Below are 26833 nucleotides of genomic sequence, written 5' to 3' on the forward strand. Positions count from 1 at the left end.
GCTTAAGAGGGGGATGGAGCAGGTGCAGCAAAATAGAAGGTCAGGGATAGTGGGAGCTAAAGAGAGATTGAAAAAGATGTCATGGACACAAGACAAAGGGAGTGTTAAAATAGTGGTAAAGACTAAAGAAGGTGCTGATAGTGGCAAAGGTAAGAGCAGAATGTGTTAACAGAATAAGAAGGATCAGCACTTTGAAAGCAAAACAAGTGAGAGATGGTCCTGTGGGGTGGAGGGTGGAGTTGGGGGAAAAAGGATAAAAAATGAAACATTTTTTTAAAAAAGACTAAATAAGGGCTAAAGATGGGGGAGAGAGTTCATGGTCTGAAGTCGTTGAACTCAATGTCAAGTCCTGAAGACCGTAAAGTGCCTAATCGGGAGATGAGGTGCTGTTCCTCCAGTTTGCATTGGGCTTCACTGGAACATTGCAGCCGGCCAAGGGCGGACATGTGGGCATTAGGGCAAGATAGTGTGCTGAAATGGCAAGCGGCAGGAAGGTCAGAGTCATGCTTGTGGACTGAGTGAAGGTGTTCTGCAAAGCGGTCACCCAGTCTACGTTTAGTCTCCCCAATGGAGATTGCATTGAGAGAGGGAAATACAGTAGATCTAACTGAAGGAGGTACAAGTGAAGTGCTGCTTCACCTGAAAGGAGTGTTTGGGGCCTTGGACAGTGAGGAGGGAGGGAGTAAAGAGGCAGGTGTTATAACTTCTACGAATGCATGGGAAGGTGCCGTGGGAAGGGGATGAGGGGTTAGGGGTGATGGAGGAGTGAACCAGGGTGTCACAGAGGAAACAGTCCCTACAGAATGCTGACAGGGGGAGATATGTTTGGTAGTAGTATCTTGGAGTTGCCAGAAATGGCAGTGCATGATTCTTTTAATGTGGAGGCTGGTGGGGTGAAGAGTAAAGACATGAGGGACCATGTCATGGGCCTAGGAGGGAGGGAAAGGGGTGAGGGCAGAGGTGCAGGAAATGGGTCGGACTTAAAATTGAGCGCACCAGCTTCAGACCATGAACTCTCTCCTCCACTATTTTTAATTCAACTGTTTTTTTTTGGTTTAATTTTATTTATTTATTCATTTTTTTTAACCTTTTTCCCCAACCCCACCCCTACCAAACCATAGGGCCATCTGTCACTAGTTTCTATGTTTTACTTTCAGAGTACTGACTCTTGTCCTGCTATTAACACATTTTGCTCTTACCTTTATGCCAATATCAGCACCTTTCGTCTTTACTACCACCATTAACACTCCCATTGTCTTGTATCCATGACATCTTTGTCGATCTCTCCTTAGCTCCTACCTATCCCTGATTTTCTATCTGCTCCACTTCCTGGTAAAAAGTATAAAATTGATCACATTTCTATTTCTCTTTAGCTCTGAAGAGTCATACAGACTTGAAATGCTAACCCTGTTTCTCGCAGGATAGCTTTGATGTGCCTTTTTTGGCATCAAGCTTGTATGGTGAGGAAATCACTCAGGTCCTATTTACAAGATTTCTGATAAGACCAATCTTGTAGTGCACGGAGTTGTAGGAATTCCAACATGTATATTGACTAGTGAAGGTAGGCTTGCAGTAGGCAGTAGTAGAGAACCCACTGGCAGATTTTTCAATGAACATGCCAAAGAAAGGGGGCTTATTAGAATGTTCCACTTTAAAGGCGAGTCTGAGGCCACTACTTTCAGATCTGAAAAGTGCCTAGTCTACCTCAAGTTATCCTGGAAGAGTAAAGCATCAAAAATTTGAGCAACCGGTGAAATTAGCCATTTCTCACTGCTATTATGCAGCAGCAACATAACTGGTGCTTTCCACTAACAGAAGGCAGCTGTTAAGCCAAAAAGACGCTCTACCTAGCACACAAAATCAGTAGCATGGTATATGAATGCGTGTTGGTGCAATGCTAGGTACATAGGCAGTACTCCCCGACAACAGGTGGATCATATTAAACACAATAGACAGAGTACTGAATGTACTCAACCAACCAGTGCTTGCAAAACTCGGAACAATGTCTAATGTTGGATGAGATTCCGTAATTGGGCAGCATTTGCTGAACAATCCAAGAATTACACTAAATCTACCTCCTTACACTTGCTAGAAGCTACATATATTCTTATGCAGGGGCCTGTCCTCTGCAGGCAAAAGGAATGTGTCCAAACATTGCACCTTTTTTGAACAAACAAAAGCATGGAGGTCATTTGCCATAGCAATGTCTTGATCAATCAGAGCCAACTTGCCAAACAATCAGAAAAGCTTTTGTTCCTTTTAAAACTTGGCATTCTTGCTTTGTCCTGATGAGTGCAAGACAAAAATAATCAACAGTGTGTCTCTTTTCAGCAGTGTCTAACCTCTCGTTTGAGTACTGAGCTCAGAATCCAAAAAAAATCTTTCAATCTAATTTTAGTATGCTGTATAGGTTTTCTGGTCACTCCGTTATAGTTTCAACTACAAACAAGAGGTGTGAGCCTTCGATAGGTTGATAAAGACAAAAGTTCTTCCCTGAGCCTACATAAGGAGGTGCACCACACAGACCAGGAGAGGCCCAGATTTAATTTCTAAGTTGCCCTCAATATTCCTCAGCAGCAAGGTGTAAGAAGCTACTCTTAATCAGATAGCCTGCTTTATGCACGTGTGTAGATGTAAGCAAGAACTTACCAACATATTATGTGGATACATGACACTCACTTCAGTTCATACTGAACAGCCACTTGCTCGAGACACCAAAGGGTGACTAGCACCAAACCAACACGGAATGCATTCAACCCTTTCCTATCCCCATGCACGTATGTGTTAATCTCAGATTTAAATCTACACTGTTCCTCAAAGACCTTGTTTGTTTTTGTGTAAAGTGTATGACATTTGGGGTTGAAAGTATGATGAATCCAAAACAGCGATTTTAGATAGTCTTAGAATGTATTCTGATTATACGAAGGCTTCAGTTAAATATGGGTTCCTTAAAAATGTAAAACTGTTCCCAAAACAACTAGCAGAATAACTTAGAGCCTACATTCCTACCAGCATTTATTTTACTGCTCTAAGCACCTGTAGTTATACCAAATATTACAGTTGTATTGCCTATGATACATTTAATTATTCTATAACAAAAAGTACTTTTCTCACCAATCAATGTGAGAGGAGTCAGATCAATGGAGATGTCATGCTGGTCACCCGTAAGCTTGCAGTTATGGCTTTCTAGGTAATCTCTGGGACAGGCATATTCAGTAACCCATTCAATTTCATAGCGACAGTTAGTACTAGCAATTAGCTTGGGCTCTGTACCCTATTAAAACAAAAACATGTTTTCATTAGTACATCAAGATCAAAATCAAAAACGAAAATTCTACAACAGTTCCTAACTATGCTGGAAATAGTTGCAAATGTTAAAAAGCTTTCATGGACACTAACTTCAGGCCAGTTTTAATAGTGGTTCCAATAAAAAATGAAACAGACCTCTTTTACCCATTTCACTCTAATGGGGCATAGGCCTTAAATTTTCTCAAATTCAGAAATATGACAAACCTTAGTAATGAATATTAAGAACTCTAAAATTTCAAATCTAATTGAAGAGGTGGAAGAAAATGTTCTAGCCCACTTGACACCCAGGACAAGAAATTTAGTGATCCCTAGAATATCCACCATGAAAGAGACTCTGAAGAGTTAACAGAAATTTCTGGATTATGGAGGTGCCATTGTACGTTTGTCCTTAATTTAAGGATTTCAGCTTCATCTTTTGGCCTAATATTAAACTAGCATTAGCAATTTAAGAAAATATTCACTTCTTCCTCCACGTTGTCACAGGTTACACACAGTGCTCTGTTCTAGAATTCAAATTGAAGTTTGTACAAATTCACAATTTTTGGTACCAGGATTTAATAACTGCATATCACATGCATAAAGTTTTCATAATTTCTCAATTTAAAAAAGAAATTTAACTAAACAAAGGTAATCTTCTGAAGAAACACCACAGAAAGCATATGAATGAAATTAAAACAAATTCAAACTAAAAGTTGAGGGGGGGGGGTTGAAATTAGGTAAAGGGAAATTTAGGGTTCTAAAAAGAAAAGTTGAGGCAATGGGGGGGGGGGAGGGGAGAGAGAGAGCAATTTTGGTGAAGACAAACGGGGTAGGACAGGAAACGACAGTTTAATGAAAATAGTACATCCCTGCATCAGGTCCGTGTAAAGAATAGAGGTTATAAAATAAAATGAAGGCTCTTTATCTGAATGCACAAAACATTCATAGTTAGATGAACTACCAGCACAAACGTTAAACGTGTTTGATCTAATCACTATTGAAGAGGCATAGGACAGGATTTTTCCCCTGGCATGGGGCTGGGAACGTGGTGGGTAATTTCACTTCACTGGTCACAGAATGCCGGTACCACCCCCTGAGCCATTTTCCTGCATGTCAGATTGAAGTCAGAATTGCTACCCACCACAAGTAGTGGGTAGTTGTAATCAAAGCCAATGATCACAGGCCGGCTGGAATTTTCTAGGTGGCCGGTGCATCTATGTAGCATCGGAAGCATGGAAGCTGCCTGGAGGCGGCCTCCTGGAGAAGAGAACAAAAGGGTTATGTAATAGTAAGAATGGATCTTGGTTCTGAAGGTTGTCATGAGGTTGTGTTTTTTGAAGATATGATTTCTGACTTTCTTCCCCCACTAGCTGGATTTTTAACTGGAATTTAATACAAACAATTGTTTCTTTTTTTAAAAAGAAACAAACAGCCGAGACAGGCTGAGCTGCTACAAAACAATTTCACATTCCACAAAGTTGGAATGAAGACAGGCTATCAACCCTCTGGGGAGTGTGAAAGGGAAGTTAAGGATAGTATGAGATTAAAAAAAAAGAGGCTTATAACATTGCAAAGGAAAGTAGTAAACCTGAGGATTGGGAGAGTTTTAAAAATCAACAAAGCATGACTAATGAGAATAAACTCGGAATATAAAAGCAGATTGTTAGAGCTTTTACAAGTATATAAAAAAAGCAGTGCAGCTAAAGTAAACATTGGTTTCTTAGAGGCAGAGTCAGGTGAAATTATCATGGGGAATGAGGAAATGGCAGGGATATTGAACAAATATTTTGCGTCTGTCTTCACAGTAAAAGACATGTACATACGAATACATACATACATACCAATTAGGAGCAGGAATAGGCCATATGGCCTCATGAGCCTGCTCCATCATTTGATCAGCTCATGGCTGATCTGATTGTGACCTCTCTCCTTGTCTACACCCTACACCCTTTGACTCCCTTGTCAATCAAGAATCTAATTACAAATTATATACCAGAAATAGAGGATAACTAAGCGGCTATAAGAGTGTGGAATTTAAGGTAATTAATATCAGCAGAGAAAAATTAGAGAAGCCCATGGGCTCAAAGTCAACAAATCCCTGTACTTGATTGAGGTCCAAGGGTTCTAAAAAGGTAGCTGCAGAGATAGCGGATGTTAAGATTTTCGAAAATTCCCCAAATTCTAGAATGCTCCCAGCAGTTTGGAAGCTAACAAATGTACCACCACTGTTCAGGAAAGGAGCAAAAATAGGGAACTACATGCCAGTTAGGCTGACATTAGAAAAATGCTGGAATCTCTTAAGGCAGCTTTAACATGCAACTAGAGAAAGCCATAGTATGATCAGACAGAGTAAACAGTTTTACCAAAGAGAAATAGTGTTTGACGCTAATTTTTGAGGACTTAAGTAGTAGGGTAGATGAGATAGCAAGTAGGTGTAATATTCTTGGATTTCCAAAATGTATTTTATAAGGTGCCACACTGAAGGTTAATATGTAACATAAGTGCCTACAGAGTTGGGCGCAATATATTCACATGGATGGAGGATTGGTGAATTGACAGAAAGCAGAGAGTAGGGATAGACGGGAATATTTTCAAGTTGACAGGCTGCAACTAGGAGTGCCATAAGGATCACTGCTAGCCCTCTGCTATTTACGATCTATATTACTTAGATTCCGAGAATGTGTTCAAGTTCACTGACAGTACAAAACTGGTGGGAATGTAAATTGTGGGGAGGACACTGCGGCTGCAAAGAGAAATAGAACAGGTTAAATAAATGGGCAACAAGGTGACAGATGGAGTCTGTGAGGGTTTATGAGACTCTTGCAGTAGCAGAAACGGAATTTTTTTTGGAAAGACATGAAACTTTCAAATGTTGATAGTGAGAAAGAATTCCTTACAAGGAATATAGCAAGCAATTAGGAAAACAAATGGCATGTTGGCCTTTATTGCAAGGGCATTAGAGTACAAGAAAAGGAAGTCTTACTACAACTTTATAGGACTTGGGTGAGACCACACCCTGAGTACTGGCTACCTAAAAAAGGATATAATTGCATTGGAGGTGGTATAGTGAAAGTTCACTACATTGGTTCCTGGGATGAGATAGTTAGCCCATGATAAGGGGCTGAGTAAATTCAGCCTGTATGCCCTGGAATATAGAAAAATGAGAGGTGAACGATACAAGATTCTGAGAGGGTAGATGCTGAGGGGTTGTTTCCCCAGCTGGGAATTTAGAACACAGGGACAGCCTCAGGCTAAGACATTGATCATTTAGGACTGAGATGAGAAGCTTCTTCACTGAGGGCTGTGAATCTTTGGAATTCTCTACCTCAGAGGGCTGTGGATGCTCTATCATTGAACATATTCAAGACTGAAATAACTTTTTGATCTCGCAGGGGGGGAAATCAAGGGATTTGGGAGGAGGAGGAAAGTAGAGTGAAGTAGAAGTTCATTCATGATCATACTGAATGTCAGAGCAGGCTTGGTAGGCCATATAATCAGCACTCGCTGCTCCTATTTCTTAAGTTAGCTCATTAAATCCGGCCTGGTGAATTAAGTGCCAAAACTCTGAAAGACAAGGTCACTAAACAATTCTGGCAATATGCATCGCTCGTTACAACATGCAGCTTGGGAATCAAATGAAACATCTTATAGATGAAAGATGTTCTGCTAAGAAAGCAGAATTGGGCAGATATGGAATTGCTCTAATAAATTAACAGCAGCAATCACTTAATCTATGACCAAACCCCTGCCTTCAACTCATGAAGGTTGAGTTGATGAACAAACAATTGCGTTTTTCCTCCATCATCCTCGCCCCAACTCCCCCAGAAAAAAACAGATTTCCATTTTAGTACAAATGTTTTCAGCCTGTCCACAAACCTCTCTCCTTCCAGAAGGGCAAATTAAGGTAATGGTGACTGCAGGTCTATGATTGCCACAAAATGCTGGTGACTTCTCATCTTCAGTATATTCTTTGGCATAGTGAAGTACTAACCTGAAACATAAATTGAAAGGGGTGTTAAAAAATCTCACCGAAGCCTTTTGCGCTATTGCACAGCGTGACATTATAACCAGTTTAAAATAAAAAGCACTTGAAATTTGGCAAACAGGGCTCTTGACATGAAGAGTAAGATAATTATTTGAGAAAAACTAGGGCTATAAATACTGTTTTTCTTTGGCCTGCAAAGTTAGCACAATTCTTTCACTTTGCAATTCTCTCTCCTTCAGAAGAGGTTAACTCCTTCCTGGGGTGCAGCTTCATAGGCACCAGCTCTCCAATGTCATGCTTATAAAACCATTATTAAGACTTTACAGCAAGTGCCATCAGGATATTTGGATACAGGTTGCATGAAACTCTGCATAATCCAGTCCTCACCACCTAAATCACACATACAAACCTTTGACAAGATCACTGGATGCCCACCAGAAGTGGACAATTTAGGGCATTTTCTCATAATTGCTGAAGCCAAGTTTAACATCTCCTCAGTTGACCCAGCTGAGATCAGCTAACAACACAGTCCTGACATTTAACTTGCATTTCTTCTGGTTTGAATAGTTCCATTGCTCGTCGGATAAAAACATTGCTAAAAACATTAGTTGGTTTAAAGTTGCCTTTCCAAAAGTTTATCTGAACTCTCAATACCAACACGGAACCAAAGCTACACCTAGGATGCAACAGTGGGTAAAATTAATGAAGTCACAGAAACCGTTGTGCTACAAGTAGGGTTTCTTGGGCATTGTACAATGTAGCAATGGTAAAAGAGTTCATCAGGAGCATGCAAGGTGAGAAGTGCATGCAAATGTTTTTTTGTGTGAATAAGCAGTGAGAAAAATTTAAAAATAGGACAGAGAAAAAGGTGAAGAGGGTGATGAAAAATAGTGAGGATCTGGCAAGAATAAAAGTTTCAAAAGGTAACATTTCATTGGTCATGGTTCCTGGCCTGTAGGGGCCAAAAAGTAGCAAAATGTAATCTCAAAACAAGTATAATGATAAAGCATTCAATTGAGGAAGTGTAAGGGTCCCCTGTGCAAAATTAAAAATACCATGAAACTAGAAATCTTAGACAAAACTAACTACATTTCTAGAAACTGGAGAACTTGTTGCATGCCACGCCCAATACACAAATGTAAAATGCAGACTGAATTTCAGAAGGCAACCCTGTGTTTGGTACTAAATTAAGTTTACAACTTCCATTTGTGTAGTGTGCTTAGCATAGAGGGAGGCTGTGGCAGAGTGGTATTGTCACTGGACTGGTAGTATTCCAGAGACGATGGGTAATGTTCTGGGTTTGAATCCTATCGCAGCAGATGATGAAATTTGAATTCAATAAAAATCTGGAATTAAGAGTCTTCCTATTGTAGTAAAAACTCATTTGATTCACTAATGTCCCTCTGCTGTCCTCACCTGGTCTGGCCTACATGTGACTCCAGGCACTTAAATGCCCTCTGAACAAGGGCAATTAGGAATGAGCAATAAATGCTGGCCTAGCCAGCGTCGTCCACATCCCATGAACAAATAAATTTTTAAAAATAGAAAATCCAAGCCAAATCAAAAAAAGTTTCTTCAGGCTGGATTTAATGGGAGAAATAATGGTGGTTGGCTGAGAGGAGCCTCCAGTGCAAAAATCCACACAAAGTCTCCGGGCAAGTGCAAGTTTGCCACTGCTCTTCATGAATTATGCAGTTCTTCAGGTAATCTGGCTCATCATTCCAGTTCTTTTTCTTCCAATATACTAGGCTGCATAGAACACGTGAGCAAGTTCTGGAATGCTTCATTGCTATGTAATAGGAGGAGATAAAATTGTGCATTCCAAATGTGTGCATGCATACCAACTTGCATTAGTCAAACTACTAGAATTGCTAATGACAAATTGGTATACCTCCCTGCTAGAGGAACCAACTGCTAGTTAACAGCCAGATAACCAACAGCTGCAACAATGCAGTATTTCCAATATTATGATGGAATGGCATTACATTGGTAATCATTTGTACATGGAAAGTGACTTTAGCAACTCAGTTTGCAATCCGTACCCAGTTAGAGCGCCTCAAATTTGCAATCTGATTGGATTAGGGAAATAACTGGAATGGTCCAAAGTTAATAGATTTCAAATTCTGTGGGCTCTTCTCTTTGCATGACCACCTCTGCCTCCCATGTATGTCAACAACAGTGTACACAAAGACCTGTGTCTGAATATACCCAGAATGAACATCTATGCGTGCATTCATTTGGCTTGCATTTGATTCCCAATAAGAATGTTTAAGCAATTTCTCACCACCAGCCCAATGCCAACTCCATATTTATTTCCATTTCTATCTGTAGACTTATTATAGTAGAACCAGAGGTTGGAGGCAGTCTTTACCATTCTAAAAATGAGAAAGTTAAGGCTAATGGAAAATAAGGTTATTAAATACATTGGGTCAATTATCACAAATTGTATTCAAAGATAATAAACCTTGGACAAGGAAAGTCGCAAATCTGACCAAAAGTAGATCAGAATTACATGAGAGAATGCAGGCTTCTAAAAGGGGTTAAACAACATAATTCAGTGTTGAATTTTAAAGATGTACTGCATACCTGTCTTTACCAACTAGTTTCAAAGCATCTGTTGGTTGGCCAACATCAAATGCGGTGGGTCCTTTCAATAAGCAGCCACTGCTGCCAGATTTACATGCCGAGGTCTTGCCCAAAGGAGCTAGCAATTAAATAGACAAGCGGATACTATTAGAATTAGAACTGAAAACTCTCTACTGGCACTATATAACGCCTCTTCAAAGTTACAAAGTATTGCAAAGTATTTACAGTACCAAAACTGGCCATTTAACCTAACAGGCCCATACCAATGCGACAGCAAAACATTACTGAAAAAAGGCATGCTGAAGCTTTTCATCTTGCACTCATGACATACACAAGAATGCCAAATTTCAAAGAGCAACAATTCATACTGCATGAGAAAAGGGTGCTAATTGGTTGGCAAGTCAACTGATTAGTCAGGGGATCGTCATGGGGATTGCACCAGGGAACTATTGTCCCCCACGTTTTTGTTTAATTCAAAAAAGGCACAATGCCTGGACATGTTCCTTTTGCCTGCAGAGGGCAGGTCCCTGCGAGTGAATAAGTAGCTTCAAATAAGCGGAAGTGAGGCACATTGTGAGCTCGACTGAAGAGTAACATGGTTTATGAATTTCCGTGCCAGTGCAATGCCAGGTACGTGAGCCATATGTCCCAACAAAGTACATTAGCTTATCAAACAGCACATCCCATTGGCTATTCACAATAGGCTGAGAACTGACTACTCAACCAGCTCATGCTTGCAAAGCTCAGAACATGTCACCCAATTTTAGTTGTGGTTCCATGATTAGATTGTTCAGCAACTGCTGTCCAGGGTGTGTTAAGAATTACATTACCAATTAACAATCATCAGACTTGCAACATTTTTTCAGTAATATTCAAGTTCTGTACTAAAGCGCAAAATACTGTGGATCTTCAAAGTCTGAAATAAAAACAGAAAATGCTGCAAATATCCAACAGGTCAGGCAGCATCTGTGGGGAAAGAAACAGACTAATGTTTTAAGTCAACTACCTTTCATCGGAATTAAGAAAAGTTAGAGATGCAATTGATTTTAAGCGAGTGAAAGGAGGAGGGTGGAAAAAGAACAAAAGGAAAGGTATGTGAGAATAGGAGACAGGAGATTAAATGACAAAAGAGTTGGTAGTACAACGTTGAAGGGGGTGGCAATGGGACAAGTAAAGAAGCCAAGTTTGTGTCTAAAGGCTGGTGAATGGCAGAATAATGAACAGTTGCCATCCAAAAACAAAAACAAGTGTGTGTAAAACCAAAACTTGTAAAGAAAAGGGAATCAAAATGGGGACACAGGATATGATCTAAAATTGTTGAACTCAACGTGAGGCTTCAAGGCTGTAAAATCAACCTCAGCCCCCAACAACCTGTTTTTATCTCCTTCCCAAGGTCCACAAACAGGACTGCTCTGGTAGACCCTATTGTTTAATCTTGTTCCTGCCCCAGTGAACTTAATTCTTCCTATCTCAACACACACTTCCTCCCTTCATTTCCTCTTCACCATGGACATCCAATCTCTTTGCACCTCAATTCACAACGAAGACAATCACAGAGCACTGAGATTCTTTCTTGAAAAGGCCCAACCAATCTCTATTGTTATGATACGGCAAGTGGTTAGATTGCCAGGCTGACCAAATACCAAAGGGAAACTTGGCCAAGCTAGGATAGGATTCCCTTTGTCCCCGCCTTCTAACCCATCAGCCTCCGTATTCATGGATCATCTTTAGCCATCTCCAGCATTACTCCACCACCACCACCACAGATCTTCTCCTGCCCCTTCCCTTTCAAGATTTCGAAGGGAATGTTTGATCCATAACATCCTGGTCCACACCCAAATCACCAACATCCCCTCCCCCTTTCTATGGCACCTTTTCATGCAACCCAAGTGATGTAACACCTGCTCTTTCACCACTGCCTTTTCCACCAAAGGCCCTCAAACTCTCCTTCCAAGCAACAGAGCTACTTCTGGGTACTACTTTTAATCTAGTAAGTATAGTATTCACCTCCATTCAGTCCATAAGCATGACCTCGTCATTTTAATTCTCCAGCTAGCTCTTATGCTGACCTGAGTGCTTAGACTCCTGCAGTGTTCCAATGAAGCTCAAGGAATAGTGTCTCATCTTTCGATTCGGCACTCTAGTCTACAGTCTTTTGCACTCAGCATTGAGTTCATCAACTTCAGACCGTGACCTCTGCCCCAATTCGTTTCCTTTTTCGCTCCAGGTTTGGTTCTGCTCATGTTTTTCTCTTTTTGCTTTTGGGACCAGGGACTGTTCAATCAGCCATTCAAACCTCTTCTTGAGGCATCTTTGTTTCTTTATTTGTCCCATTACCACTCCCTTTGGATCTTGCCCCACCAAACTCATCATTTAATCTCTCCTGTTTTCAATCCTCTCTCAGGCCTTCCTTTTTTTTTTCTTTTTCCTACCTTCTCCTCTTCACTTGTTTAAACCCTATTACATCTAACTTTTTCCAGTTCTGCTACAAAGTCAATCTGAATCGTTAACTCTTTCTCTCTCTCCACAGATGCTGCCCAAATTGTTCAGTATTTCCAGCATTTTCTGTTTTTAGATTCATACCAGTATTCTTGCTCCACTCAAGCCTCCTCCCAACCTTCATTTAACCTTATTAACATGACCTTCTATTTCTTTCTCCTGCATGCATTTATTTAAATTCCCTCGAATACATCTATGTATTCCCCTCAACTATTCCCTGTGGCTACTATTTCCACATTCTATCCATTCTCTAGGTAAAGGTTGGCCTGAATTTCCTATTGGATTGATTAGTGACAATCTTTTACTTATGAATCCAGTTCTGGTCTCATCAGACATGGAGACATCTTTTATGTCTACACTATCCAACCCTTTCATTACCTTAAAATCCTCTAGCATCCACCTCCCAGTCTTCTCTTTTATAGACAAAAATGCCCCAGCCGGTTTAATTCTCGCTGATAGATATACCTCTCACTTCTAGAAGATTTTTTTTTTTGCACCTTATCCAGTGCCTCTAAATTTTTATAATATGGAGACCAGGAAAATAGTCATAGAACTCGTGTGGTCTAACCAAAGTTCATTCAAGTTGAACTTAACTTATCTGCTTTTCAATTTTATCCGTGTGTTTGCTTTAATAACCTTATTAACCTGCATCACCACTTTTATTGGTTTCTGTATCTGTACTCCCAGATCCTCTGTTCCTCTACCTCATTTTGGCAATAAGTTTTCAAGGAGTATGTAGGCTCATTATTCTTCCAACCAAAATGTACTACCACACAATTGTATTGAAGATGATTTGCCAATTATGCACGCATTCTTCAAGTTTAATAATTAATTCCTGTATTTTGTGGCAGTTCTCTGTATTAACCTCAACATCCTATTTAATATCTGCAAATTTTTAAATACTTCAATTCAACAGTCCAAACCATTTATACAAATGGTGAACAATAGTGGCCCCAGCACCAAGCCTTAAGGAATACCACTTGCCACCATTTTCCAACTTGAGTAACTGCCTTTAACCCCTACTCCGTTTTCTGTTTTGTCACCAGCTTGCTATCCATTCAGCTATTTGCCCCTGACTCCATATGTTCTGACCTTAGTCTATTACATGATATCTTACCAAAGATTTTTAGAAATCCAAATAGATTAGATCTACTACATTATTCTCATCTACCCTTTCTGTTAATCCTTCAAGGAACTCATAGGTTGGTTAAGCATCAGCTTTCCTTTTGGAATCTGAGCTGACTATTCTTACATTTTCAGCTTCCAAATGCTTTTATATTACATCTTTGAGTCAGGATTCCATTATCTTTCCTAATACTAACGTTAAGCTAATTGGTCTTTAGCTCCCTGAACTTGTTCTATCTTCCTTTTTATATATAAGAATCATGTTAGCTGTCATCAGTTCAAGGGCAATATGACCTTTAGTGGTGTGATTTTCAGTGCCTTTTCTATCTCTTCCCCCAATCTCAATATATACAGGTCCAATCTAGCCAGACCAGCAATTTCATCTTTTTTAAGTTTGATTTGTTTATTATCACCCTGATTTCTACCTTAAATGGCTTTACATCTTTTTTTCATTCAATGAGGAACAAGTAGGGGCATCTTAGTGGGTAATCGCAACCGCACACTGGTGGGGTACAAAATTCACTCAATGTAAGCTAGAGAAATCCATCAGCCGAAATGAAAAGTTAACTGACCTATATCTCTACAAATGTTGATATACAAATCATCCTCCTCAGGGGAATCGACTAAATAGCCTCCTGACATCTTTATGAGTGGATTTAAATCACGTTTCTTCCCAGCTTCATCAAAGACATAACAAGGAACCTTTAAAAAATAAGTTCATTAAGTGAACATTAATAAACATGCTTTTACAGGTTAAATGAGAAATATCTGCAGAATATTTAACAAACATGTGACAATTAAGACCAATGAACAAATACACAAACGTAAAAAAAAAACTAAATTGCTGATATGATGAATGCATATTCCCTGCAAGGATTCTAGTCCATCAGCTTCACACATTGGGAAATCGATGTAATCTCTGCATTTTTCTGTCCATTAAAAGTGGAAAATCAGGTGAGCATGCCTTCAATTTTCTTGTAGCTTTCCAAAGTGTTTCCAAAAATTGCCTCCAATGCATTTTGAGCAAAACATTTTGGAATTTTGTAAACATGGTGGATAAAAATTTTTAAAAGGCCAATTCACAATCATAGGGCTAAAAGCCTGACAGGGCCACAAAGTGACTTTTTAAAAGACTTGGGATCTCTAGGATAGGAGCAGGGAAAGAACACAGGCCACACTCTGAATTGAAAGGCTGCTGCTAAAGGCAGAGCCGAGGTGGAATATTCCAGGTCTGACTACATGGGGGTTAAGCACAGCATGTAGGCATATTTGGATGCTCCACTAACTAGTTTCTATTGCTATCACCAACCAACTACAATGGGTACTGAGAACTACTGTTGGAGACTGAGTAACTGGGAAAATGAAATGGTGCCCTTTCAGGAAGCCGGTTGTTAGAGAGTATAGTCAGGGTACCACTTCCTTTGGCCTTGCACCACCATCTGTACTGTTCTGCCGAAGGGCCATGAAGGCTCGAAACGTTAACTGATTTCTTCTCCGCCGATGCTGCCAGACCTGCTGAGTTTTTCCAGGTAATTCTGTTTTTGTTTTGGATTTCCAGCATCCGCAGTAGCTTTTAGCTTTTTGTTTTTAACTGAGAACTATTGTTTTTTTTAAAAAACGGTCATTCACTACTCCATTATCACTGGACAAAATTAGGCACTCTGTGAGGAAGGAGAAAGTAATCGAGTAATGGGAGTGTAGGTCCAAAGAGTGGGGTGCTTGCTCCACACAAGTGGTGCAGAGCAGAAAGGGGGCTCTTAAAGTCAAATGCTTGTACATCAGTGTGCTATAAATGCAGTTGCACATTATGTTTGCCATTTTATTATCAGCAAGATACAACGATCCACTCACATCAGATGGTGGTGCAAGGCCAAAGGAAGTGGTACCCTGACTATACTCTCTAACAACCGGCTTCCAGAAAGGGCACCATTTCATTTTCCCAGTTACTCAGTCTCCAACAGATCTGCTCTGACGATGCAGCTTTCCATACCAGTGCTTCTGATGCCTTCCTTTCCCTTAGCTGAGGATTCCCCTCCATGATTGACAGGACCCTCGGCCATGTCTGTTCCATTTCCCAAGTTTCTACTCCAAACTCTTTCCCTCATGCCCAGAACCAAGATAGGGAAAATACATTGGAAATAGCTAATGTAGCTCCTTTATTCAAAAGGGGAGACAGAAAACAGGAAACTATAGGCCAGTTAGCTTAACATGTCATAGAGAAAGTGTTAGAAGCTATTATTAAAGATGGTATAATAGGGCACTTAGTCAAATTCAGGTAATCAGGCAGAGTCAACATGGTTTTGAGAGAGGAAATCATGCTTAACCAGTTTAATGGAATTCTTTGAAGTAACATATGCTGTGGATAAAGGGGAAATGGTGGATGTACTGTATTTAGATTTCCAGAAGGCATTTGATAAAATGCCACATCAAAAGGTTTTGCAGAAAATAAAAGCTCGTGGTATGGGGGTAACATATTGGCATGGATAGAAGATTGGCTAGCTAACAGGAAGTAAAGTAGGCATAAATGGGTAATTTTCTGGTTGGATGTAACAAGTGGTGTGCCACAGGGATCAGTGCGGGGGCCTCAACCTTTTACAATTTATATAATGTAACTTGGATGAAGGGACTGGAGGTATGATGAGAGTACCAGTGTCTTAACAGCGCAGAGGGAGACCATTGACCCATTGAGTCTGATGGGTCTCTGAAAGAGCATTCCACCTAGTCCCACTCCCCTGCCTTATCCCCATAACCTTGCACATTCTCTCTTTTCAGGTAGCAATCCAATTCCCTTTTGAATACCTCGACTGAACCTGCCTTCACCACCCTTTCAGGAAGTTTGTTCTAGACCCCAACCACCCTCTGGGTGAAAAGTTTTCCTGATCACATTTACTCCTTTTGCCAATTATTTTGAATCTGTGCCCTCTTGTTCTTGATGTTCTCAAGTGGGAACAATTTCTTGCTATTTACCCTGTCCATACCCCTCAGGATCTTGAATACCTGTGTCAAGTCTCCTCTCATTCTTTGTTTCTCCAAGGAAAACAGTCCCAATCCCTCCAATCTATCCTCATAGCTACAGTTCTTCACCCCTGGAATCATTCTTGTGAATCTCCTCTGCACTATCTCCAATGCCTTCATATCCTTTCTCAAGTATGGCACCCAGAAATGGACGCAATACTCCAGACGAGACCTTACTAGTGTCTTATACAAGTTCAGCATGACCTCCTTTTGTACTCAATGCCCCTATTAATAAAGGCTAAGATACTATATGCTTTATTAACTGCTCTTTCAACATGCCCTGACATCTTTAATGGCTCATGTAAATGTACATTGAGGTCACTGTTCCTGCACCTCCTTTAGAAGCTCTCCCTTTATTTCATACTGTCTCACCATATCTTTCCTGCCAAAACAAATCACCTCACACTTCTCTGCATTGAACTTTATCTGCCACTTGCCTGTCCAATCCACAACATGCTTATGTCCTTTTGAAGTTCAAGACTATCCCCATCACATTTCCAATCTTAGTATCTTCTGCAAATTTTGAAATCATGCCCTGCACACCAGTCTAGGTCATTAATATATATCAGGAAGAGCAAGTGTCCCAATACTGACTCCTGATGAACTCCACTACAAACCTTCCTCCAATCTAAAAAAAACAACCATTTATCACTATTCTGTTTCCTGTCACAGCCAATTTCTTATCCAAGTGCCTACTTAACCTTTTATTCCACGACCTAGAAATTTGATCACAAGTCTGTTCTATGTCACTGTATCAAATGCCTTTTGAAAATCCATATACACCACATCAACAGCATTGCCCTCATCAACCTTCTGTTACCTCCTCAAAAAACTCCAGCCAGTTAGTTAAACATGATTTCCCCTTGATAAACCCATGGTGGCTTTTCTTAATTATCCTGCACTTGTCTAAGTGATTATTGACTTTATCCCATATTATAGTTTCCACAAAGATAGATAGGAAAATAAGTTGTGAAGCGGACATAAGGAGGCTATAAAAGGATATCGATAGGTTAGGCGAGTAGGCAAAGATCTGGCAAATTGAGTATAATGTGGGAAAGTGAGAAAATGTGAAAGTGTCTATTTTGGCAAGAAGAAAAAAAAAGCACAGTATCTAAATGGTGAGAGATTCCAGAGCTGAGGTGCAGAGGGATCTGGGTATTCTAGTGCATGAATCACAAAAGGTTGGTATGCAGGTACAGCAGGTAATTGCAAAGCTAATAGAATGTTATTGTTTATTGCAAGGGAAATTGAATGCAAAAGTCATGCTTCAGTTAAACTGGGCATTGGTGAGCCAACATCTGGAGTACTGTGTACAGTATTGGTCTCCTTATTTAGGGAAAGATGTAAATGCATTGGAAGCAGTTCAGAGAAGGCTTACTAGATTAATGCCTGAAATGGGTGGGTTGTCTTATGAGGAAAGGCTGGACATGCTAGGCTTGTATCCGCTGGAGTTTAGAAGAGTAAGAGATGACTTGTTTGAAACATAAAAGATCCTGAGGGGGCTTGACAGGGTGGATGTGGAAAGGATGTTTCCCCCTGTGACAGAATCTAGAACTAGGAGCCACTGTTTAAAAATAAGGGGTGGCCCATTGAGGACACATGAGGAAAAATTGAGGTTTGGAACACTTTAGAATTCTCTTCCTCAAAATGTGGTTGAAGCAGGATCATTGAATCTTTAAGGTAGAGGTAGACAGATTCTTGATAGGTAAGGGAGTGAAAGGTTATTGGGGGTAGGCAAGAATGTGGAATTGAGATTACAATCAGATAGTCATGATCTTATTGAATTGCGGAGCAGGCTTAGAGGGGCTGAGTGGCCCACTCCTGTTCCTTATGCATATGTTCGTATGCTCTCCTTGTCTTCACCTTCCACCCCACCAGCCTCCATATTCCAAGTTCCACCATTTCCACCTTCAGTGTGATGCCTCTACCATACACCTTTCCCTTCTCTCCCTCGGTATTTTGTTGGGACAGTTCCCTCCACAATACCCTAATCCACTCCTTAGTTACCTCCAATAATCTCTCCCCTTCCTATGCAATTGCAGGAGATGCAACACCTGCTTTGTACCTCCTCTCCCCTCACCATCCAAGGCCCAAAACACTTTTCACTGGAACAGAAATTACATGTACGTCTTTCAATTTAGCATACTGTCCTGCAGCTCTTGAAATGGTCTCCTCTACATTGGGGCATCCAAAAGCAGGCTGGGCAACTGCAGTGTGGAACACCCTCATTTGGTTCACAAGGGTGACCCTGAGCTTCTACCTACCTATTGATTTCACTTTTCAACTTGCTCCCACATTGACTTTTCTGACCTTGGCCTCCTGTAGTGTTCCAGTGAAGTTTAACACAAGCTTGAGGAACAGTTGTTCATCTTTCGACAAGGTACTTGACAGCCTTCTGGACTCAGTTTAACAATTTTCGATCGTAACTTCATTTTGTTCCTTTTTTTTGCTGTTTTTTTTCCCCTTCTCTTGCTTCTCTCCTTTATTTCACTTTGCTTTTGGTCAGCTGTTCAGGATTCTGCCATTCATAGCTCCTCTAGGCACATCCTTTGTTTCTTTCCTTACCCCATTACCTTTGGCCTTGCACCACCATTTCTTTTGTCATTTATTTCTACACTCTTCCACACCATTACAGGCCTTCTGTTTTTGTCCTTTCTCCCCACCTTTCCCCTTACACTTGCTTAAAACCTGTTGCATCTCTAACTTTTCCCTGTTCTGATTAAAGGTCACTGAACTGAAATGCTAACTGTTTCTCTCTCCAAAGATGCTGCCTGGCACATTGAATATTTCCAGCATTTTCTAGTTTTTAAAATAAACAGCATCATTGCCCACTCAATTCTAAGGGTGGAAGGTTCTCAGTTATAAGTATTCAACTTTATAACTTGGTAACAACATCTGATTAATGCTGGAGCAAACAAGTTGGACTAGAAAATCTGGTAAAACTCACGGTTTTGTCACAGCCTGTTCAAAATCTGTACTGAGTAAAAGAACACTGCATGTGTTTGGCAGGATACAGGTAAGCCTCCCATATTCCAAAGCCATGCTGAGCAGGACATTTGAAGGTGGCTTACCCCACGTTGAAGTACGCCGTTTCCATTCCAGGGATTTGGTCTTCTACAAGACTATGAATTGGGTAGCATCACTGTAGGCGTTCTAACAATAAACAGGGGTAGTGCCATTTTCATGCTGGAACACAGAGCTCCTGCACCTGCACTTCTGTATTGATTCCAAAATGCCCACTCAGAACACCAATTTCAAATCTTTCACCTTATTTTGTTCCTATTTAGCATCATGGCCCTGTATGGATAACAGACTGGATGATAACTATACCATCACATCTATTCAAGTATATATTTTTGGATGTGATGTAGGATGGGTGGAGGGAAGAACATGAGCTCCTGAAGTTGCCAGTATTCTGTACCCACTGAATAAGCTGGATATTCTACTCTCCATTTCATGAAAGTGATTCAGACTTTAGCTCAGAGAACATTCCACCCTGAATTAAAAAACCATCTGATTAGTATATGAATTAACACAAATAGGACAACAGAACATGCTCGCCTAAAATTCATGCACAAAGTTAGTTACTGAAAATAGCAATTTAATCTCCTTAATGACTCAAGTCGCTTTAAAGTTATTTAAGTACTTCATTCATTATGTCTCCCCTTCAGCAGCTAATCAGAAAAGGGATATGTTAGAGTGCTGTAAGGGAAGGCACAAGGATTCCAAATGGAATTCAGTGCTGCAACTGTTATTCCTCACTTAGCAAGTTCAAAGAGTTTGGAATGTTCTTACCAGGGGGGAGGAATAAGAAAGAGCAAACAATCTAAAATAGGTCATAAAACCGAGTTACTCCTCGGCTACAGAACTGGGAGATATAGTAATCACCTCATTTTAAATAAAAATGGTTATTTTTTAAAATACCTACAGGTACATTGTTCCCTTTGGAAGGCATTTAAGCTTCTACCAAATGACATACCTAAAGGGAGAAAAAACTCACCACCAACAACTAAGTTTTCCATATGCCCAAAAGCTAACCAACTTTCATCCAATCCAAGTTTCATGTTCAGATTCATTCATTACACCACACGATATGAACTTAAAAATAAAATTGTGCTATTTTGTTAGCTCACAAATACTAAAAAAATATTGCTGACTTAAAATGGAACAGAAATACATTTTATTCAATCACATGTACTTAATACCAGCTGTATGAACATTGATATGTGTTTTACACAATAATGAGCATCATCCACCCACCTGCCAGTTATTTCCTTTACTAATTATAGCCCCTTGGGATTTTAACAATCTAAAATTAAACCAATGTAGGGTATTTGTATTTACCTCTTTCTTAGGGTTAAAGGTGCTCTTCCCGCAAGCTACGAAAGTCTTCCATTCGAAATAGTGCACACATTCAGAAGTTGCCACAAATTCAGGGCTACCCTGATCAAACAATTAAAATGAATTAGGACAGACTTATCCCAATCGACAGAACGTTGAATAACAAAGCTGTTTTTTTGGTAGCAAACAGTTTAATATACAATAAGCAAACATTAAACACAAATTGATTTAATACCAGCAAATGGAAAACAGCAGAAGCCTTACAAAATGTAAAACAGCTCTCATTAAATGAATGGAGTATTCTCTAGAATTACTCTCCACCTTCTTAAAAAAAAACACCCTCAAAAAAGCCTGGTTTCCAACCAAGCTTTCAATCTCCCTTCCGGGGAGATGGCCTTTCCCTCAACAATTTCTAGTTATTATCTGTCCTCTAGCTGGAAAGCACCCTCGGACATTTGCTGTGAAAGGAACTATATAAAAAATAAATTGCTGTTATTGAGATCAAATCATTTGTTTCAGGGCATTTACAGTCAAGATAAGTATTGTGATTTCCAATCATTTCCAAAAAAAGCTCAGCACTGGGGAGAACATTTCACGTTTGTTTTCCAAACGCTCCCTTTTGAATAAATAACATTTTTCACTTTCCCCAGCCAAACCATTCTAATGGCCGTTGCATGACATTAGTTAGTAATTTAATTCCAATTATAGGCAGTTTTGTGCTGTGGACTCATCCATTCAGAATTGGGTCAAGACTGCAGAAATAATTTCATCGCAACCACTAAAAGAGAAGATACTACCGATGTTGGAAATTTGAAGCAAAAACAGAAAACTGGGTATGAAAGGTTACAGACCTGAAACATTAGGCGGAATCTCCTGTTCTTGCTGCCGAGCTTGGAGGTAGGGAGGGCGTGTAATTAGGTGGGATGGTGGTGTACCGGAACCCCACTGCCTTCTTGCCTCCACCAGAATTAAGTTCTGGGCAGGAAGGCCCATGGTCAACCTTCCCGTCCCACTGCCTATTGAGGTCCTTGGATTTTATTCCATCATCACTGGTGTTAACTGTCACCATGCAGCTCGCACTGTAGCTAAAACCGTGCAGCCAGCTTGTCACCCTGGAGTGTGGATGAAGGCGTTCTCTTGATCAAAGGCATTCAGTGCCTGATCCCCAACTTGTGACCCCCCACCACATATTACTTACCTGTGGCCTGGGTCACTGCGCAATCCTGGGGCTTCAGTAGGTATTTTTCCCACAAGAGACCACCACCTCGCGTGATGCGGCTGAGTGCAAGAGCTGCTGGCCTCCAGTTGGTTAGCAGCTTTCGGTAGGCAAGACATCCACCCCCAGTGTCTAGATTCCAGGGAAAGGTCCGCTGCTAGCTTAGTCACTGCCTGATTGGCTTGTGGTTCGGCAGGCCTTCCCGAAAAAAAGGTCTCTGGCTGGCAGGCAAGATCCCAGATACCTCAACAAGATTCCCCCTACAAATTCTAGTTTCCTCTCCCCACAAATGCTGCCAAACCTGAGTATCTCCAGCATTTTGTGATGGCTGAAGATGCTGTGCCCTCAGTCTCCACTGTGCAAACAATCTCCTCCAATTAATTATTGAAATCAAAAAAGTTTGCACTTTCCAGCAATTTCAAATCAGAAACAAAGACAGTGAAAGGTAATATTCTATTTGAAGTTTATTTCTAAAGCTTGCTATTCAATCGATGATATTTGACTCAGAACATGCATCTGGGCAGCTCAAATTTCAATGTCAATCCAGTAAAGGAAAATCATCTTTTCATCTTCATGGTTACTTAAAATCAGCCCTGACAGAAATTGATAGCAAACTGGTCCTCATATCAGAAGTCAAATTTTGGAAGCAAGGACATAGTTTGAGCTTCATGTCTGAAGCTCTTCATAGCACATTATCTTAAAATGTCTGCCAGAAATGCATAAAATCTGTCATGTGAATCCTGTTTTGGTTTTATTTCAACAGTAATTCAAAAGACAATCTTTTTTTTATAAATCTATGTCAACAATGTTCACATACCACTTGTGTTTAGCAGCCTCTCATCTTCATCTGGAATAAGGAGTGTGGGGGGGAGGGACAGAATTTTGCAGCAATAAAATGTTTTTGCCATTGTAAAAGCTACTTCAGTATAGAAATAAAGATGAATGTAATGTGAACAGCAGCTCTGACAAGTTCAATAAAAACCTTCACTTGAGAAATTGATGTTATCTTTGAATAAAAACTCTCATGATACACTGATGTTATCTTTAAAAACCAGAGGTTATATTCAAACAAGTCAGCCTCAACATCCTACTTGTGTTCCAAACTGATATATAGCAGTTATTGAAGATGACACAGCAAACCACATACTCACCAAAGTTTTGCCACATAAGAAATTAATGCTGCTTTGGACGGTCTGAACGGAGTTTTGTTCTGTACACTTCTGAGTAGTGTTGTACTCAAAATGATGCACACCTCCACTTCTGAGAGCAAAATCACCTATACGAAGCAACAGACAAATTAATTCAGACTTATGAATATATGTTGTTATTTTAAACTTGAATTTACTCAGCATGCTGAATGCTGAAAAATTCATATGGTACAAGGTTCAGCAAAGGGGCCTCCCTGTGTCTTAGGCTCCTGCCATTCAAAACATGCTGATTTATGGACAGAAGGTTGTCTTTTGTGTCCATTCCTAAAGGTACACCTGTATTGTGGATGAAATCTTTTCATCCGCATTAGACACATCTCAATATCCAGGTAGAAATAAAGTATGAGCTTTTTCCTGCTTAAACTGCTGTCATGAAGGTGCAATAATTTTCATAACATTTTTCTGGTTTATGGTAAAGTAGGTTTATGGAGCAGGGGCGTGCTGTTCTGTGTATGAGATTTAATTACATTTTGTAGCCAAGCAAGCTGCAAGTTGAAGTTATCAAAAGTAGTAAGGTGTCTTTAAGTCTTTAATATGGTAGTGAGTAAACATGGTTGGGATCTTAGCATGTAAGGTGTAAAGTAAATTTGCATTTTTAGATAGATGAAGAGGGACTTGAATTTCAAAAAGGTTAATGAGAATAGTCACAACATGAAAAGATTTATATAAGATAAAGTTTCAAAGACATTTGCAAACAATGGAATTTACATATTAAAAACGGAGAAACATGAATAAAGGAGAACAAGACTGTGTGTCAGGGGAAGGCATTGTAAGATCTAACAGAAGTGAGAGAAGCTTCCAGCATTTATGTATAAACCTGTGCACAGAAACCGAAGCTGGGGAGAGTCATTTTGAATTCCACTGACCAGGATAGTGTGTTAATTTGCAGGATCTGTTTAAAATCTAAAATATCTATTTTTGGTCCATAGCCTTAAAGGGGGTGTAACTGGGAGCCAGGTTAATTAGAGATTTTAGGAGTTCTTATGGTAATAATTTGTAGGCCTTTGTAATTTGTATGTGCTTGAAATCTTTTCTTTTGTTAATAAATATTTTAATTTTAGTTTAAAAAAAATCTCAAGTCTTGGTGAACTTAATTCAGTGCACACATCGCAATACAAATTGTAAAACTGCTGTGATAGCAGGATTGAGTTTCCCACATGGATTTGATCCACCTGGCACACATCTGCTACGTCATAATACAGCTCAAGATTATAACAAAAAAGTAGGTTTACATCAAAGAATAGTTGTAGAGAAATAGCTTTTATAGGACACAGCAAGAGATACCAATGTCAAAAAACATCCAGATCACCTCAATCATGCAATATTGGTCTGAACTCTCAAAAAGATAAGCAGTTTATAACCCGGGAACCATAAACCAGTCAATTAGTGAGTAGCATTCATAAACCAAGGCAAAATTCATGAGCAGTTACAAATATATGGGTTAATCAAGTGCTGGCAGCACAGATTTGGTAAAAGCAAATAGTGTTTGGCAAATACAAAAGGTGTTTGAAGAACGCACATTTGGATAAAGGAAAGGTTGATGCAGTGTTAATGGATTTTCAGAAACAATTTAGTGGGGTTTAACAAAATGCAGAGGTGTAGTACAAGAGGAAATGTATAGCAGCTACGTCAGTTAACAAACCAGAAACAAACGTAGGGTAAATAGATGTTACTCAGACTGAAGAGGTGTGGAGGTGGTGGATATGGGTCAATAGTGGTTTTATATGGAATGAAAGATGTTTTGGACCTGGACACGAGCACAATCTGAATTGACAAACAATACAGAATGGTTTGGCTAACAGCAAGGCGAGCTGGTGAAAAGTTCAGGAAGATAAACAAGGTGAGCAGATTGGAGAAAGGTGAAAAGCGTAACTTCACACGGATGTAAGGTAATACATTTTGACAGAAGGAAATATACATTCAGTGAAAAGACACTGAAGGATCTGAAAAACAGATACCACAGGAGAACAGAAACAGGAGTAGGCTATTTAGCCCTTCAATCTTGTTCCGCTATTCAATGAGATCAGGGGTGATCTGTGACCTAACTTCATATACCTATCTTTCCCCACATTCCTTAATGCCTCTGGCTAACAAATCTATTAATCACATTCAAAATTAGCAATTAACCTAGAATTAACTGTCTTATAGGGAAGAAAATTCCAAGAGTATAACCTTGTCAAGAAGTGTATGCTAACCTGAAAGGCCTGGCTCTAATTTATAATGCTATATCCCATAGCTCTGGAAACCCCAACCAGCAGAAATAGTTTTTCCCCATCTACCCCAGCACTTCCCCTTAATAATTTGTAAACAAATTCTGACGAAGGTGCAACTCAAATCCTCACCCCACCCCTCCCCCCAGAGATACTGGAGCCATAATCCACCACTTGGTCACACAACAGATTTTCTTTTAAGCACAAATGCAGGCAAATAAATCCATAGATATTGACCATAAATATCAACCAAAATGAACTATTAGCCCACAGACTCCAACAGCTACCTCAACTACAGTTCCTCACACACCACTTCTTGTAAGGCCTTATGACATTTTCCGAGTTTTTCCAACAGATCTGTTTGGACAATGCAACCTTCCATGTCAGCACATCTAAAGTCTTCCTTTCCCCCTACACTGTGGTTGGCGGGGGCCTCAACCATGCCTGTTGCATTTATTGAACTTCTGCTCTCATCCCCTTCCTGAACCAAAATAGGGTTTCCCTTGTCCTCACCTTTCAACCCACCAGCCTCTGCATTCAATGGATCATCCTCCACCTTTTGTGCCTACTCTAGCATGATTCCATTACCAAACACTTCTTTTCTTCTCCTCCCTTCAGAATTCCAAAAGGGACCATTTCCTCTGCGACAATCTGGCCTACTCCTCAGTCACTCAGCACCCTCTCCCTTTCCTATGGCACTTTTCGATGTTAGCGCTGGAAATGCAACACCTGCCCCTTTACCTCCTGCCTTCTCACTGTCTAAGATCCCAAATACTGCTCCCAGGCGAAACAGCAATTACTTGCACTTGTTTCAATTTCAAATACTGTATTCGCTGCTCACAATGTGGTCTTCGCTACACTGGGGAGACCAAATGCAGATTGGGTGAACGTCTCTGTTCAGTGTGCAAGCATGACCCCAAGCTCCCAGTCATCCATCATTTTAATTCTCCATCCTCCTCCCACTGACATTTGTCCTTGGCCTGCTAGTGTTCCAATGGAGCTCAAGGATCAGCACCTCAGACTCAACATGGAGTTCAACAATTATAGATCATAGGGTCTGCCAGTTTAATGGGGAAATTAATGGGCAAATTCAGAAACACCTTAAAAATGTGGAGGCCAGGGACAAGTTGTCACTTGTGATTGACAAATTGCCAGCATATTAGAGGGGTGCAAAAATGAGAGTAGTAATAATAATGTGGAACAATAATTATCTGAATATAGACTGGGATAGTGGTAGTGAGGGGCAAAAAGAGGCAAGAGTTCCAAGAGTGTGCAGAGAATTTTCCACAGCAGTATGTGCCCAATGAGAAAGGAGGCACTATTAGACTGTGTTCTTGGTAACGAGGTGGGACATGCAGAT

At 40.1% G+C, this 26833-nt stretch overlaps 1 protein-coding gene across 1 annotated transcript in view; it reads right to left on the minus strand.

The window, feature by feature from the left end:
* igf2r (insulin-like growth factor 2 receptor) overlaps positions 1–26833 on the minus strand; it is a 223537-nt gene that overhangs the window by 148027 nt on the left and 48677 nt on the right. The window contains exons 3-8 of the mRNA XM_078556726.1: positions 23207–23331; positions 20843–20941; positions 14056–14185; positions 9860–9977; positions 7165–7279; positions 3115–3274 (exon numbers count right to left, since the gene is read on the minus strand). Coding sequence (XP_078412852.1) covers positions 3115–3274; positions 7165–7279; positions 9860–9977; positions 14056–14185; positions 20843–20941; positions 23207–23331 — 747 coding nt within the window. The remainder of the gene's footprint in view (positions 1–3114; positions 3275–7164; positions 7280–9859; positions 9978–14055; positions 14186–20842; positions 20942–23206; positions 23332–26833) is intronic.

This window comes from Cetorhinus maximus, chromosome 14, assembly GCF_964194155.1.
Source record: "Cetorhinus maximus chromosome 14, sCetMax3.hap1.1, whole genome shotgun sequence".
Classification (NCBI taxonomy): Eukaryota; Metazoa; Chordata; class Chondrichthyes; order Lamniformes; family Cetorhinidae; genus Cetorhinus; species Cetorhinus maximus.